Here is a 17,500-nt window from a genome sequence, read left to right as displayed (position 1 = left end):
TTATGTAGTACACAAATATATAGTCTTTCAAGATATGGGTTAGATAAAAAATATAATATTTTATAAATACAAATTACACAAATACATAATAAATAAAAAATACAATATTTTAAAATACAAATGACAAAAACACAATCTATAAAATACAAATAAAAAAATTAAATACAAAACACAATCATTAAAAATACAAAATACAACATTTCAAAATACAAAGTACAATCTTTGAACAATACAAAAAGTACAATCTTTGAAAATGTATATCAACAAATTACAAAAAATAATGTCTTTCGAAGTATAAATTACAAACAAACAAAATAGAATCTTTCAAAACACAAAACTACTATCTTGAAAAAAAACTAAATACAGAAATACTATCATTTCAAAATATAAAGTACAATCTCTAAAAATACATATCAACAAAGAACAAAAATATAATCTTAAAAGAAAAGTGTAAATACTATCATTTCAAAATGCTAAATAAATACATATTTCTAAAATCTAAAATAAAATCTTTCAAACAGAAAATTACGAAATACAGTTTTTGAAAAATACAAAAAAAAACATCTTATATATATATATATATACATTCGAAAATACAAAAATACCATCTTTCAAAGTACAAAAATACATTCCTTCAAACTACAACAATATAATCTAATAACAATACACAACCTGGTGACCCCTGGACCTTTAAACTCTGTGTCTTCAGCCCAACATCTTCTAATGTTCCTCTGATGATGATGTGATGCTGAGAGTGAGGAGACACTGAGATCCTCGTACAACATGAGAACTTCTAATGTTCCTCTGATGATGATGATGTGATGCTGAGAGTGAGGAGACACTGAGATCCTCATACAACATGAGAACTTCTAATGTTCCTCTGATGATGATGATGTGATACTGAGAGTGTGAGGAGACACTGAGATCCTCGTACAACATGAGAACTTCTAATGTTCCTCTGATGATGATGTGATGCTGAGTGTGAGGAGACACTGAGATCCTCGTACAACATGAGAACTTCTAATGTTCCTCTGATGATGATGTGATGCTGAGAGTGTGAGGAGACACTGAGATCCTCGTACAACATGAGAACTTCTAATGTTCCTCTGATGATGATGATGTGATGCTGAGAGTGAGGAGACACTGAGATCCTCGTACAACATGAGAACTTCTAATGTTCCTCTGATGATGATGATGTGATGCTGAGAGTGAGGAGACACTGAGATCCTCGTACAACATGAGAACTTCTAATGTTCCTCTGATGATGATGATGTGATGCTGAGAGTGAGGAGACACTGAGATCCTCGTACAACATGAGAACTTCTAATGTTCCTCTGATGATGATGTGATGCTGAGAGTGAGGAGACACTGAGATCCTCATACAACACGAGAACTTCTAATGTTCCTCTGATGATGATGATGTGATGCTGAGAGTGAGGAGACACTGAGATCCTCGTACAACATGAGAACTTCTCATGTTCCTCTGATGATGATGATGTGATGCTGAGAGTGTGAGGAGACACTGAGATCCTCGTACAACATGAGAACTTCTAATGTTCCTCTGATGATGATGATGTGATGCTGAGAGTGAGGAGACACTGAGATCCTCGTACAACATGAGAACTTCTAATGTTCCTCTGATGATGATGATGTGATGCTGAGAGTGAGGAGACACTGAGATCCTCGTACAACATGAGAACTTCTAATGTTCCTCTGATGATGATGTGATGCTGAGAGTGAGGAGACACTGAGATCCTCGTACAACATGAGAACTTCTAATGTTCCTCTGATGATGATGTGATGCTGAGAGTGAGGAGACACTGAGATCCTCATACAACACGAGAACTTCTAATGTTCCTCTGATGATGATGATGTGATGCTGAGAGTGAGGAGACACTGAGATCCTCGTACAACATGAGAACTTCTAATGTTCCTCTGATGATGATGTGATGCTGAGAGAGTGAGGAGACACTGAGATCCTCGTACAACATGAGAACTTCTAATGTTCCTCTGATGATGATGTGATGCTGAGAGAGTGAGGAGACACTGAGATCCTCGTACAACATGAGAACTTCTAATGTTCCTCTGCTGATGATGATGTGATGCTGAGAGTGAGGAGACACTGAGATCCTCGTACAACATGAGAACTTCTAATGTTCCTCTGATGATGATGATGTGATGCTGAGAGTGAGGAGACACTGAGATCCTCGTACAACATGAGAACTTCTAATGTTCCTCTGATGATGATGATGTGGTGCTGAGTGTGAGGAGACACTGAGATCCTCGTACAACATGAGAACTTCTAATGTTCCTCTGATGATGATGATGTGATGCTGAGAGTGAGGAGACACTGAGATCCTCGTACAACATGAGAACTTCTAATGTTCCTCTGCTGATGATGATGTGATGCTGAGTGTGAGGAGACACTGAGATCCTCGTACAACACGAGAACTTCTAATGTTCCTCTGATGATGATGTGATGCTGAGAGTGAGGAGACACTGAGATCCTCGTACAACATGAGAACTTCTAATGTTCCTCTGATGATGATGATGTGATGCTGAGAGTGAGGAGACACTGAGATCCTCGTACAACATGAGAACTTCTAATGTTCCTCTGATGATGATGATGTGATGCTGAGAGTGAGGAGACACTGAGATCCTCGTACAACATGAGAACTTCTAATGTTCCTCTGATGATGATGATGTGATGCTGAGAGTGAGGAGACACTGAGATCCTCGTACAACATGAGAACTTCTAATGTTCCTCTGATGATGATGATGTGATGCTGAGAGTGAGGAGACACTGAGATCCTCGTACAACATGAGAACTTCTAATGTTCCTCTGATGATGATGTGATGCTGAGAGTGTGAGGAGACACTGAGATCCTCGTACAACATGAGAACTTCTAATGTTCCTCTGATGATGATGATGTGATGCTGAGAGTGAGGAGACACTGAGATCCTCGTACAACATGAGAACTTCTAATGTTCCTCTGATGATGATGTGATGCTGAGAGTGTGAGGAGACACTGAGATCCTCGTACAACATGAGAACTTCTAATGTTCCTCTGATGATGATGATGTGATGCTGAGTGTGAGGAGACACTGAGATCCTCGTACAACACGAGAACTTCTAATGTTCTTCTGAAGATGATGTGATGCTGAGAGTGTGAGGAGACACTGAGATCCTCGTACAACATGAGAACTTCTAATGTTCCTCTGATGATGATGTGATGCTGAGAGTGAGGAGACACTGAGATCCTCGTACAACATGAGAACTTCTAATGTTCCTCTGATGATGATGATGTGGTGCTGAGAGTGTGAGGAGACACTGAGATCCTCGTACAACATGAGAACTTCTAATGTTCTTCTGAAGATGATGTGATGCTGAGAGTGAGGAGACACTGAGATCCTCGTACAACATGAGAACTTCTAATGTTCCTCTGCTGATGATGATGTGATGCTGAGAGTGTGAGGAGACACTGAGATCCTCGTACAACATGAGAACTTCTAATGTTCCTCTGATGATGATGATGTGATGCTGAGAGTGAGGAGACACTGAGATCCTCGTACAACATGAGAACTTCTAATGTTCCTCTGATGATGATGATGTGATGCTGAGTGTGAGGAGACACTGAGATCCTCGTACAACACGAGAACTTCTAATGTTCTTCTGAAGATGATGTGATGCTGAGAGTGAGGAGACACTGAGATCCTCGTACAACACGAGAACTTCTAATGTTCCTCTGATGATGATGATGTGATGCTGAGAGTGAGGAGACACTGAGATCCTCGTACAACATGAGAACTTCTAATGTTCCTCTGATGATGATGTGATGCTGAGAGTGAGGAGACACTGAGATCCTCGTACAACATGAGAACTTCTAATGTTCCTCTGATGATGATGTGATGCTGAGTGTGAGGAGACACTGAGATCCTCGTACAACATGAGAACTTCTAATGTTCCTCTGCTGATGATGATGTGATGCTGAGAGTGAGGAGACACTGAGATCCTCGTACAACATGAGAACTTCTAATGTTCCTCTGATGATGATGATGTGATGCTGAGAGTGAGGAGACACTGAGATCCTCGTACAACATGAGAACTTCTAATGTTCCTCTGATGATGATGATGTGATGCTGAGAGTGAGGAGACACTGAGATCCTCATACAACATGAGAACTTCTAATGTTCCTCTGATGATGATGTGATGCTGAGAGTGAGGAGACACTGAGATCCTCGTACAACATGAGAACTTCTAATGTTCCTCTGATGATGATGTGATGCTGAGAGTGAGGAGACACTGAGATCCTCGTACAACATGAGAACTTCTAATGTTCCTCTGATGATGATGTGATGCTGAGAGTGAGGAGACACTGAGATCCTCGTACAACATGAGAACTTCTAATGTTCCTCTGATGATGATGATGCGATGCTGAGAGTGTGAGGAGACACTGAGATCCTCGTACAACATGAGAACTTCTAATGTTCCTCTGATGATGATGTGATGCTGAGAGTGTGAGGAGACACTGAGATCCTCGTACAACATGAGAACTTCTAATGTTCCTCTGCTGATGATGATGTGATGCTGAGAGTGTGAGGAGACACTGAGATCCTCGTACAACATGAGAACTTCTAATGTTCCTCTGATGATGATGATGTGATGCTGAGAGTGAGGAGACACTGAGATCCTCGTACAACATGAGAACTTCTAATGTTCCTCTGATGATGATGTGATGCTGAGAGTGTGAGGAGACACTGAGATCCTCGTACAACATGAGAACTTCTAATGTTCCTCTGATGATGATGTGATGCTGAGTGTGAGGAGACACTGAGATCCTCGTACAACATGAGAACTTCTAATGTTCCTCTGATGATGATGATGTGATGCTGAGAGTGTGAGGAGACACTGAGATCCTCGTACAACATGAGAACTTCTAATGTTCCTCTGCTGATGATGATGTGATGCTGAGAGTGAGGAGACACTGAGATCCTCGTACAACATGAGAACTTCTAATGTTCCTCTGATGATGATGATGTGATGCTGAGAGTGAGGAGACACTGAGATCCTCGTACAACATGAGAACTTCTAATGTTCCTCTGATGATGATGATGTGATGCTGAGAGTGAGGAGACACTGAGATCCTCATGACGTTCTTCTCACTCTCAGGTGCTTCAGGCCAGAGACAACGAGACGAAGATCAACGAGGCTCGAGAGATCTACCGTCCAGCAGCCGAGAGAGCGTCGCTGCTCTTCTTCATCATCAACGACCTGGGCCGCATCAACCCCATGTACCAGTTCTCTCTGAAGGTGAGACCTTCCCTCGCAGGATCCTCCATCTTCATCAGACCATGAGCAGCAAACCTCTGATCCTCAGACCTTCAACGGGGTCTTCAGTAAAGCCATGAGGGCAGCGGAGTGGGACGAGGAGCCGGCCTCCAGAGTGACGCGCCTCACGGATGCCATCACCTACTCCGTGTTCCTCTACACCCGCCTGGGCCTGTTCGAGAGGGACAAGCTGACCTTCTTGTCTCACGCCGCCTTCCAGGTGAGAGGGTGTGAGCCGCCTGAGGGGGCGGAGCCTCCTGTCGCCCTCATCAATCAAGCACACATTAGCTTCAATGAAACACAGCAGCTCCTTACGCCGCCATCGATTTCCTGTCATGCTTCGCTCAGGAGTTTAGACTCTTGACACGAGGAGGAAACTTTATCTTCCTGTGAAGATCTGACATCTGTCCTTCATGTCCTGTGTCGTCCTCAGTCTGTAACTTCTAGAAGCTCTCACTGTTGACTGTTGTTGTGCGTGTTTGTGTGAGGGTGTGTGTGGGGGTGTGTGTGTGTGAGTGTCTTTATGTGTGCATGTGTTTGTGCTTGTGTGTGTGTCTGTATGTGTATGTCTGTGTGTAAGTGTCTATGTGTGTCTTCGTGTCTGTTACTGTGAACGTGTGTGTGTCTTTTTGTCTGTGTGTGTCTCTGTGTGTGTGTGTATGTGCTTGTGTGTGTGTCTGTGTGTAAGTGTCTATGTGTGTCTTCGTGTCTGTGTCTGTTACTGTGAACGTGTGTGTGTCTTTTTGTCTGTGTTTCTGTCTTTGTCTGTGTCTTTGTATGTGTTTCTGTGTTTCTGTGTGCGTGTCTGTGTAGTTGTGTGTGTGTCTGTGTGTGTGTGTGTGTGTATGTGCTTGTGTGTGTGTGTCTATGTGTAAGTGTCTATGTGTGTATTTGTGTCTGTGTCTGTGAACGTGTGTGTGTCTTTTTGTCTGTCTGTGTCTATCTCTGTGTATGTGTTTCTGTGTGTGTGTGTGTGTGTGTGTGTCTCTGTGTGTGTGTTAACGTGTGTATGTGCTTGTGAGTGTGTGTCTTTGTGTGTCTGTGTATGTGTTTTTTTTTGTGCGTGAGTGTCTGTCTAGCTGTGTGTGTGTTTGCATGTATGTGCTTGTGTGTGTGTGTCTGTGTATGTGTTTCTGTGTGTCTGTCTCTGTGTATATGTTTCTGTTTGTGTGTGTGTCTGTCTGTGTGTATATGTTTCTGTTTGTGTGTGTATTTGTGTATGTCTGCGTTTCTTTCTCTGTGTTTCTGTGTGTGTGTCTTTGTGTCTGTGTGTTTGTATGTGTGTGTCTCTCTCTGTGTAGGAATTTCTGTGTGCGTGTGCGTGTTTGTGTATTTGTTTCTGTGTGCGTGTGTGCATGTGTGTGTATGTGTTTCTGTGCGTGCATGTGCATGTGTCACAATATGAGATCATGTGTGTTGTGTTCAGATCCTGCTCCAGGAGAAGCGAGTTGACGCTCAAGAGTTCGACTTCCTGCTGATGTTTCCTGCTGAAGGCTGTGGAGTCAGTCCTGTGTCGTTCCTCTCGCCGCACACCTGGAGCTGCATCAAGGTGAGAGTGATGACATCACGTAACTTCTCCTCTCATCTACGTTCCTCACACAGACCATATCCACGCTGGACGGGTTCTCCGGGCTGGACCGAGACATGGAAAGTTCTCCCAAGTGCTGGAGGAAGATCGTGGAGTCCAGTTGTCCCGAGAGGGAGCGACTGCCCCAGGACTGGAAGAACAAAAGTTCTCTGCAGAAGCTGATCCTGCTCAGAGCCCTGCGGCCCGACCGGGTCACCTACGCCCTCAGGTGAGTCCACCTGTCGTCCCTCGAGACCCCGAGGTTAAGACTCTAACATGTGGCAGGAACCTGGTGGAGGAGAACATGGGGACCAGATACACGGAACCCCCCGGCTTGGACTTCGAGAAGCTGTTTGAAGATTCTGGGCCGAACACGCCCGTGTTCTTCATCCTCTCCCCGGGAGTGGACCCCCTGAAAGACGTGGAGAAACTAGGTCCTATATTATGAACATGTGGTCTGGTTCTTCCAAGGCTTCTTCCTCTGATGCTGGGGTGTCCCTCCTCACAGGCCTGAAGCTGGGCTTCTCTCTGGACCAGGACACCCTGCACAACGTGTCTCTGGGTCAGGGTCAGGAGCAGGTGGCCGAGAAGATGCTGCTGACGGCGTCCAGACGAGGGCACTGGGTGATCCTGCAGGTACGAGGCAGAAACAACGTCTCATGGAGTCAAGCTGCTTCAATGACGAGCATCATTGCTCGCATCAGCGCCGGCGCCGAGGTGTTCAGACCCGTTTAGAAGAGATCGTTCATCGAGCTCCGGGCAGACGAGTCCATCAGCAGAGCTCGAGTGAAGCAGGAAGTGAAGAGACGTCTGGAGAACTTGACCTTGATGAACCTTTTTATCATCTTTATCTTTGATCTCAGATCGACTCTTGAGGTCATACGTCACTAGATCCTGATATTGAGTTGTTGAATTTAATATTTAAAATGTTTTTTTAAGCATTTAACCATTTTTTAATAATTAAATTCAACAAATTGTATAATAAGAGATTTTATAAAAGATTTAACTTGAGAAAAATGGAATATATTCTAAACTACTGACCTCTTTACTCAATAAATCTATTCAAAACTTTAAATTTGAAAAAGAATCATAAATAAAAATGTTTCTTTGAAAGTGAAACCATTTTTATATCACATTTAAAACTAAAAATTAAAATATATTGTATCTAGAAATGTTATTTACATTATTAGAATTAAAATATTAAACTTTACCTGTTGAAAAATATAATTAATTTAAATAATCAATATTTTTATTTTTATTATTTAAATAATCATAAATCATTTATTTTATTTAATTATTATAAAAGAGTCAAATATTGAAATTATATATATATTTTTTATATTATATATTTTTTAAGAATTCCGTTGTATTTTATAAACAATATTTTGTATGATGACATTTAAAGTATTGATTTTTTTTTCAAACAAATGAAAAATATTAGTATTTTCAAAAAGAAGTAAATCATTACACACATAAAGTTCGATATTTTAATTCAGATAATTCAAAAATATATTTTCTAAATGAAATAATTCATAATAAATTAAATTTAAATTAAATTTTTTTTTAATTCTGGCCTTTTAAATGAAAAATAAAAATGTTGGTATAATAATGTTTATTGTTCTTCTACGTCACATGTCTGTGTGTCGCATGATTGACAGGTCTATAAGTTCTATCGTTCAGAATTTCAAAATAAAATATCAACAAATGATTAAACACAAAATTGATACTTAATCCTAAAATAATAAGAACCATATAAATGTAACATCCTCTTGATTTAAAGCTGTGTAAAGTTGTTCATCTGTGTCAGAACATCCATCTGGTCTCTCGCTGGCTGCCCTCGCTGGAGGTTCTTCTGGAGACCTCGGCCCTGGACAGTCACCCGGACTTCAGGGTCTTCATCACCGCCGAGTCGGCGCCGAGTCCAGAGCAGCACGTCATCCCGCGAGGAATCCTGGAGAACGCCCTGAAGATCACCAACGAACCCCCGACCGGGATGAACGCCAGCCTTCACGCCGCCCTCAACAACTTCAGTCAGGTGAGCAGAACCTCTAGAAGGATTCCTGAAGGTCCATGTGGTCACGCTTCTTCTCTCAGGACACGCTGGAGATGTGCTCCAGAGAGCAGGAGTTCAACTCCATGTTCTTCTGCCTCTGTTTCTTCCACGCCTGCGTGACGGAGAGACGCAGGTTCGGGCCTCAGGGCTGGAACCGGATCTACCCGTTCAGCGCCGGCGACCTCGCCATCTCTGCCAACGTCCTGTACAACTACCTGGAGGCCAACGCCAGCGTGAGTCACCATCGAATACTGGGATCCTTTCGTGATATCCATACTTTTAAGATAGTAAAGTCATCGTGTGTTTCCTACGCTTTACAGTTTAAAAACAAACTCAGTATAACGTTGTCGCTTCACTGTATCCTGATACGTATCGTATCGACAAATTCTCTTAAAAATAAGTTTAATAAACTAGTCCATTAAAAACACATTCGCCTCCTTACACCTGTTGGGTCGAGGGGGCAGCAGCTACAGTCGGGGGGTCCAGGCTTTTCTCGTCAGGATTCAATCAAGATCTTCTGCTTGTTGTTCTTTGGGTCACTACCCACTAGTGGTGCGACTAAATATCAATACACTTAAATATCACAGCATCGATATTGATATTGAAAAGCACTGTATCATTATTTTTAATCTAAATTATTATAATTATTAGTTTATTTAAAGAGCAACAGTGCAATCTCATAGAACACAGGATTACACATGGTTAAAAAAACAGAAATAGCCAGAAGCTATTTTCATCCATAGTCCCCTGGACATGATGTAAAAAAGGCAATAAAATTACATTTTTAAAAAAACGAAAAGATAAAGAGAGGGAAAGAAAGAAAAAAAAAAGTACAACGTACGTAAAGTACAATATATTACAAAATAAATGCACACACTCACAGCGGTTTTGCAATTAAACTTCCAGCCACTAGATGGCAGTCATTACATCTTCTACAGCTAAAGGAAGAATAAGATACTGCGATAACCCGACAAAGACTGAGGACGAGAGGATACAGTGAGCTTTTAAAGCTGATGTTTGGAAATATTTGGTTTGAAAACAAATGAAAGTAGTTACTGGACTATACTACACATATATCCTTGTTACTACACTATCACAACACCAGAGTCAAATACGTGACAATACTAGTAAGAAAGTAAGTAAGTAATATTTATTTATATAGCGCTTTTCGAGACCAGGGTCACAAAGCGCTTAAACAATCAAAACAATACTCAAAAAAGTACATACTTTAAAGATCAAGATAATACTGAGAACAACACAGGAGTTCGAGAAATTCAAGGTATATACTTGTTACTACACTATCACAACACCAGAGTCAAGTACTGGACAATACTACACATATATACTTGTTACTACACTATCACAACACCAGAGTCAAGTACTGGACAATACTACACATATATACTTGTTACTACACTATCACAACACCAGAGTCAAATACTTGACAATACTACACATATATACTTGTTACTACACTATCACAACACCAGAGTCAAGTACTGGACAATACTACACATATATACTTGTTACTACACTATCACAACACCAGAGTCAAGTACTTGACAATACTACACATATATACTTGTTACTACACTATCACAACACCAGAGTCAAGTACTGGACAATACTACACATATATACTTGTTACTACACTATCACAACACCAGAGTCAAGTACTTGACAATACTACACATATATACTTGTTACTACACTATCACAACACCAGAGTCAAGTACTGGACAATACTACACATATATCCTTGTTACTACACTATCACTATATATCGTATAGTAGGTAAAAGTAGAGACAAAGATAAACTGATATATCAAAACTTTCCCCTCAATTAAAAACGTTTTAATGGAATGTTTTGAAAATATCCAAGTGTAGCGACAGCGTCTTCAACTTTCCTTCTGCTCACTTCTTCCTCCAGGTTCCTTCTGCGCGACAAACCTGTCATTTAGCTTTATTTCTGGACGACAAGAAAATCCATTGCATTGCTCGCATCGTTCCTCTAATGTATTTCTCTTAGAAGTCCTATTACTGCGGTCACAAGCAATTATGTGTTCGCGCCATCCTGCCCTCCAGGAACGAGTGTCCTTCATTATGTTAACCAAACAGTGAGCGGCGTGTGCGTACACACAGAATTCATTAGCGGGGCAATGAAGCGTCGTCATGAACGTAATTACATGCAGCCGATGTGACACTTCACGACGCCACATAAGCGATCACTGCAATTAGAGCTGATGAAGGAAGCAATTTGCAAAACAATACAGGTACAAATGATTGTGAACCTCCAGCTTTTGTCGTTTGTTATGAATCACGGGTTCTTTTCTTCCTCGTATCTGTTGCCGAGGAAGCGCTCGTCACTCCGACGCTTCTCCAAAACCATCATCGCGGTTTTTAAGGCGCGGCGAGGAAGCGATGAACGGTTCAGAAGGTTCAGCGTCTGTCTTGGGGTCTCTGGCAGGTGCCGTGGGAGGACGTGTGCTACCTGTTCGGGGAGATCATGTACGGAGGTCACATCACGGACGCCTGGGATCGACGGCTCTGCAGGACCTACCTGCTCCGGCTGATGAGTCCCAGGATGGTGAGTCTGGGATCGTTTGACAGTGACTTCACCTCCAGACGTGGAGCTTTGCTGCCGCTGTGTGGGAACATGTTGAACCGACATCATCATGTCCTTCTTTAAGAGAATTATATCATATATTTATACACAAATAATCACTTTATTCCACCACACTGTGTGTTACCGTTTTTCTAATGTGTCCGTATAGTTTTACTTTCATATTTCTTCAAAGAAAATAGATTTTATAACCACTTAATCCAACTTTGTGGTCATTTCTTCACTCCATGTTTTAATATATTTACCTCCAGAGGGATCAATAAAGTTTTATCTAACAATCTATAAGCAACAGTTTCAGTTTCAGTGCAGCAGGAATATCAGCGAAAGACTTCTATAGCGACTCCTGAAAAAAAAAGAATGAGACAAATAAATAAAATAATCAACATTTTCTCATTGAAACATGACAAACCTCAGTCATAGTAATATTTATCGTGATTTTAACAGTAGTTTTTTCATTGCTTTGAATATAATTCAGGATCTGGTTCTTGAAATAGTTCCCAGGAGTGAAGTTTTCTTCACGATTGTTGTGTTTTTAGTTTGGACACAGTTTTCCTGAACTTGTTCCCATTCAAGCGACTAAATTGATTATTCATTTATTCGTTTATTTGTTTATTGTCTATTGATTTTTAACCCACAAATCAGTCGATTTATTAATCAACAGCTTCTCTTTGTCGATCTGGATTATTTTTTAATTTGTTTGAAGATATTTTTACATCCATGAAGGCAAAAACATATTATTAATAAACTTTTCTTCATCCAAATAATACTAATACTGCACCAGAATCAATTTATTCAAGGTTTAGAATGAAAAGTTAAACGTTTTTATTCAGTTTTTACTGCTTTTATATTTTGTTCCAATATGAATGTTTTTGTTAGTAATTCTAAACATCATTAAAGACGTTATTCTCTATGATGAACACATGACTCATGGGAAGAGCGCCCCCTTCAGGTGTGAATACAAACTGCAGTGTTTCACCTGAACTCGAAGAGAACTCGACGATACTTTCTTCTAGTCTGACTTCTAACGTCTGACTTCTAACGTCTGACTCTGTGATTCACGTCCATGATGTTGTTTCTAAAGCCATCATGTCTGCTCCCCAGTTGGAGGGCGAGCTCTCCTTGTGTCCCGGCTTCCCGGCCCCTCCGTTCACGGACTTCCACGGGTACCACAGATACGTGGACCAGCACCTTCCGCCCGAGAACCCCTCCCTGTACGGCCTGCACCCCAACGCCGAGCTGGAGTGTCTGACCGTGACCTCGGACGACCTCCTGAGGACGCTGCTGGAGCTGCACCCCGACGACTGCTCCGGGGCAGAGGGCGACGCCCCCAGCGCCGAGGAGAAGGTGAGGAGGTCCAGGTTCGAGTCGACGTCTCCTGCTGAAGATCCCGGATCCGTTGCAGGTCAACGGCGTGATCGAGGAGATCCTGGAGAAGCTCCCCGAGGAGTACAACATGGCCGACCTGCTGGCCAAGGTGACGGATCAGAACCCGTACGTGACGGTGTGTCTGCAGGAGTGCGAGCGCATGAACCTGCTGCTCCTGGAGGTCCGGACCTCGCTGAGCGAGCTGGACCTGGGCCTGAAGGTGAAGAGACTCCTCCGTGTTGTTATCTTGTTATTTATTCATTCATTCACGTCACAGGGCGAACTGACCGTGAGTGACCACATGGAGGCGCTGCAGGCGTCCCTGTCCACAGACTGTGTCCCGGACTCCTGGTCCAGACTCTCGTACCCCTCCATGAAGACCCTCACACACTGGTACCTCCTTCACCTGCTCTTATCGACTCCTGCATGGTCTTGTCTACGTCCAGCAAAATAACTCAAAAACGGACGATTAGATTTTCAGTTGAACTTTCAGGAAATATTAATGATGAAGCAACAAATTATATGATTCAAAATTACCATCTGGACCCACAAATCCTTTAAAGGTTCGTCATGGTTCCGAACAAGTTGATTTGTGCACCAGTTGTGAACTTTGTTTCCACCAGCTTTGACCCAGAACAGTATTTCAAACGCTTAAAAAGCTTTAAATATATATTTCTATTGTATTTTTTTAAAACCTAAAATTTTTTATTATATTACATTTGAAGGTTTTTTTTTATTACATTTTATTTAAAGCTTTTATTAGTAGTATTTTTAATATTTTAATATATAACATTTTGTTTAAAGCTTTAAAACAATTATTAATTATTTAAAGCTTAAAGATTCTGTCAATTAAATTATATTTAAGGCTTTAAAAATGATGATTTTAGTTGAAGCTTAAATATATATATATATATATATATATATATATATATATATATATATATATTTAGATTACTATTTAGAGCTTTAAAAATACATAATTTTAAATTTTATTGAAAGTTTTAAAATGTATTTATTTGAAATTTACATAACAAATTTTCATTACATTTTATTTGAAGGTTAAAAAAAGTGATTTAAATAATGTTATTTAAAGTTTCAAAATTCTTGTATATGAAACTTAATGTAAAGTTTGTAAACGTGTTTATTGATAATATTGATAAACATTAGGTCACATGACGTTAATCAACCTATTATTGTTTTGCACTGAAGAGTCAAAAAAACCCGTCGTATGAAATGAGCGTTTGATCAAAACAACATTAGTTACTCGTTATTGAGATGTTAAAAAAGAAAAGGGCACAGTGTTCATCCCTGAGGAACACCAGATCTAACCTGGTCCAGCACGTCTTGCTCGCATGTTTCCATCACAACCATAATTCTCCACTTGTCAGGTTCAGTGACATCAGGTCCAGTTGTCACGAGCTGGACGGCTGGACTCAGGACTTCGTACTTCCTGCGGTGGTCTGGCTCCCGGGACTCTTCAACCCTCAGTCCTTCCTCACAGGTGAGCCCAGGACCACGAGACTCAAAGAAGGTTTTACCAGAGACTCTGTCGTCTCAGCTGTGATGCAGACCATCGCTCGCAAGAACAAGTGGCCCCTGGACAGGATGACCTTGACGGTGGACGTGACCAAGAAGACCAAGGAGGACCTGGGTCACCCGCCTCGAGAGGGCTCCTACATCCACGGGCTCTTCATGGAGGGTGAGTCCGAGTCTTCAGGTGGTCGTCCATGTCCTTGATCTGCGGTGCGTTCAGGGGCTCGCTGGGACCCTCAGGCCGGGATCATCTCCGACGCCGTGTTGAGGGACCTGACCCCGTCCATGCCCGTCCTCTACGTGAGCGCCGCCCCGGCCGAGGACCAGGACCTGAGGGACACCTACAGGTGCCCCGTGTACCGGACCAAGCAGAGAGGAGCCACGTATGTGTGGACCTTCAACCTGAAGACCAAGCAGCCGTCGTCCAAGTGGATCCTGGCGGGTGTCGCTCTGGTGCTGTCAGTGTAATACTACTGTGAGTACTTTAACATATTTATATGTATTTATACTATTATACTTGTTATCTTACTCTGGTGCTGTCAGTGTAATACTACTGTGAGTACTTTAACATATTTATATGTATTTATACTATTATACTTGTTATCTTACTCTGGTGCTGTCAGTGTAATACTACTGTGAGTACTTTAACATATTTATATGTATTTATACTATTATACTTGTTATCTTACTCTGGTGCTGTCAGTGTGATACTACTGTGAGTACTTTAACATATTTATATGTATTTATACTATTATACTTGTTATCTTACTCTGGTGCTGTCAGTGTGATACTACTGTGAGTACTTTTATATATTTATATGTATTTATACTATTATACTTGTTATCTTACTCTGCTGCAGTCAGTGTAATACTACTGTGAGTACTTTAACATATTTATATGTATTTATACTATTATACTTGTTGTCTTACTCTGCTGCTGTCAGTGTGATACTACTGTGAGTACTTTAACATATTTATATGTATTTATACTATTATACTTGTTATCTTACTCTGGTGCTGTCAGTGTAATACTACTGTGAGTACTTTAACATATTTATATGTATTTATACTATTATACTTGTTATCTTACTCTGGTGCTGTCAGTGTGATACTACTATGAGTACTTTAACATATTTATATGTATTTATACTATTATACTTGTTATCTTACTCTGGTGCTGTCAGTGTGATACTACTGTGAGTACTTTTATATATTTATATGTATTTATACTATTATACTTGTTATCTTACTCTGCTGCAGTCAGTGTAATACTACTGTGAGTACTTTAACATATTTATATGTATTTATACTATTATACTTGTTGTCTTACTCTGCTGCTGTCAGTGTGATACTACTGTGAGTACTTTAACATATTTATATGTATTTATACTATTATACTTGTTGTCTTACTCTGCTGCTGTCAGTGTGATACTACTGTGAGTACTTTAACATATTTATATGTATTTATACTATTATACTTGTTATCTTACTCTGGTGCTGTCAGTGTAATACTACTGTGAGTACTTTAATATATTTATATGTATTTATACTATTATACTTGTTATCTTACTCTGGTGCTGTCAGTGTGATACTACTGTGAGTACTTTAACATATTTATATGTATTTATACTATTATACTTGTTATCTTACTCTGGTGCTGTCAGTGTAATACTACTGTGAGTACTTTAATATATTTATATGTATTTATACTATTATACTTGTTATCTTACTCTGGTGCTGTCAGTGTGATACTACTGTGAGTACTTTAACATATTTATATGTATTTATACTATTATAATTGTTATCTTACTCTGGTGCTGTCAGTGTAATACTACTGTGAGTACTTTAATATATTTATATGTATTTATACTATTATAATTGTTATCTTACTCTGCTGCTGTCAGTGTGATACTACTGTGAGTACTTTAATATATTTATATGTATTTATACTATTATAATTGTTATCTTACTCTGCTGCTGTCAGTGTAATACTACTGTGAGTACTTTAATATATTTATATGTATTTATACTATTATACTTGTTATCTTACTCTGCTGCTGTCAGTGTGATACTACTGTGAGTACTTTAATATATTTATATGTATTTATACTATTATAATTGTTATCTTACTCTGCTGCTGTCAGTGTAATACTACTGTGAGTACTTTAATATATTTATATGTATTTATACTATTATACTTGTTATCTTACTCTGCTGCTGTCAGTGTAATACTACTGTGAGTACTTTAATATATTTATATGTATTTATACTATTATACTTGTTATCTTACTCTGCTGCTGTCAGTGTGATACTACTGTGAGTACTTTAATATATATATGTATTTATACTATTATACTTGTTATCTTACTCTGGTGCTGTCAGTGTAATCCTACTGTGAGTACTTTAATATATTATATGTATTTATACTATTATACTTGTTATCTTACTCTGCTGCTGTCAGTGTGATACTACTGTGAGTACTTTTATATATTTATATGTATTTATACTATTATACTTGCTATCTTACTCTGGTGCTGTCAGTGTAATACTACTGTGAGTACTTTAACATATTTATATGTATTTATACTTTTATACTTGTTATCTTACTCTGGTGCTGTCAGTGTAATACTACTGTGAGTACTTTAACATATTTATATGTATTTATACTATTATACTTGTTATCTTACTCTGGTGCTGTCAGTGTAATACTACTGTGAGTACTTTAATATATTTATATGTATTTATACTATTATACTTGTTATCTTACTCTGGTGCTGTCAGTGTAATACTACTGTGAGTACTTTAACATATTTATATGTATTTATACTATTATACTTGTTATCTTACTCTGCTGCTGTCAGTGTAATACTACTGTGAGTACTTTAATATATTTATATGTATTTATACTATTATACTTGTTATCTTACTCTGGTGCTGTCAGTGTAATACTACTGTGAGTACTTTAATATATTTATATGTATTTATACTATTATACTTGTCATCTTACTCTGGTGCTGTCAGTGTAATACTA

General features: G+C 39.6%; 1 protein-coding gene across 1 annotated transcript in view; it reads left to right on the top strand.

Moving 5' to 3' along the window:
* LOC148063007 (dynein axonemal heavy chain 11) overlaps positions 1–17,500 on the top strand; it is a 100,293-nt gene that overhangs the window by 74,916 nt on the left and 7,877 nt on the right. Inside the window, exons 68-82 of the mRNA XM_087812310.1 lie at positions 5,171–5,311; positions 5,379–5,549; positions 6,756–6,878; positions 6,932–7,125; positions 7,182–7,330; positions 7,405–7,532; positions 8,704–8,931; positions 8,991–9,182; positions 11,393–11,536; positions 12,674–12,916; positions 12,975–13,157; positions 13,215–13,330; positions 14,326–14,438; positions 14,496–14,636; positions 14,691–14,945. Of these exons, the coding sequence (XP_087668436.1) occupies positions 5,171–5,311; positions 5,379–5,549; positions 6,756–6,878; positions 6,932–7,125; positions 7,182–7,330; positions 7,405–7,532; positions 8,704–8,931; positions 8,991–9,182; positions 11,393–11,536; positions 12,674–12,916; positions 12,975–13,157; positions 13,215–13,330; positions 14,326–14,438; positions 14,496–14,636; positions 14,691–14,938 (2,514 nt within the window). The 3' untranslated portion in view covers positions 14,939–14,945. The remainder of the gene's footprint in view (positions 1–5,170; positions 5,312–5,378; positions 5,550–6,755; positions 6,879–6,931; positions 7,126–7,181; positions 7,331–7,404; positions 7,533–8,703; positions 8,932–8,990; positions 9,183–11,392; positions 11,537–12,673; positions 12,917–12,974; positions 13,158–13,214; positions 13,331–14,325; positions 14,439–14,495; positions 14,637–14,690; positions 14,946–17,500) is intronic.

Source organism: Callionymus lyra, chromosome 17 (assembly GCF_982586985.1).
Source record: "Callionymus lyra chromosome 17, fCalLyr1.hap1.1, whole genome shotgun sequence".
NCBI classification, from domain to species: domain Eukaryota; kingdom Metazoa; phylum Chordata; class Actinopteri; order Syngnathiformes; family Callionymidae; genus Callionymus; species Callionymus lyra.
Note: the sequence above shows the minus strand (reverse complement) of the source record. Positions and strands in the feature narration are given on the sequence as shown.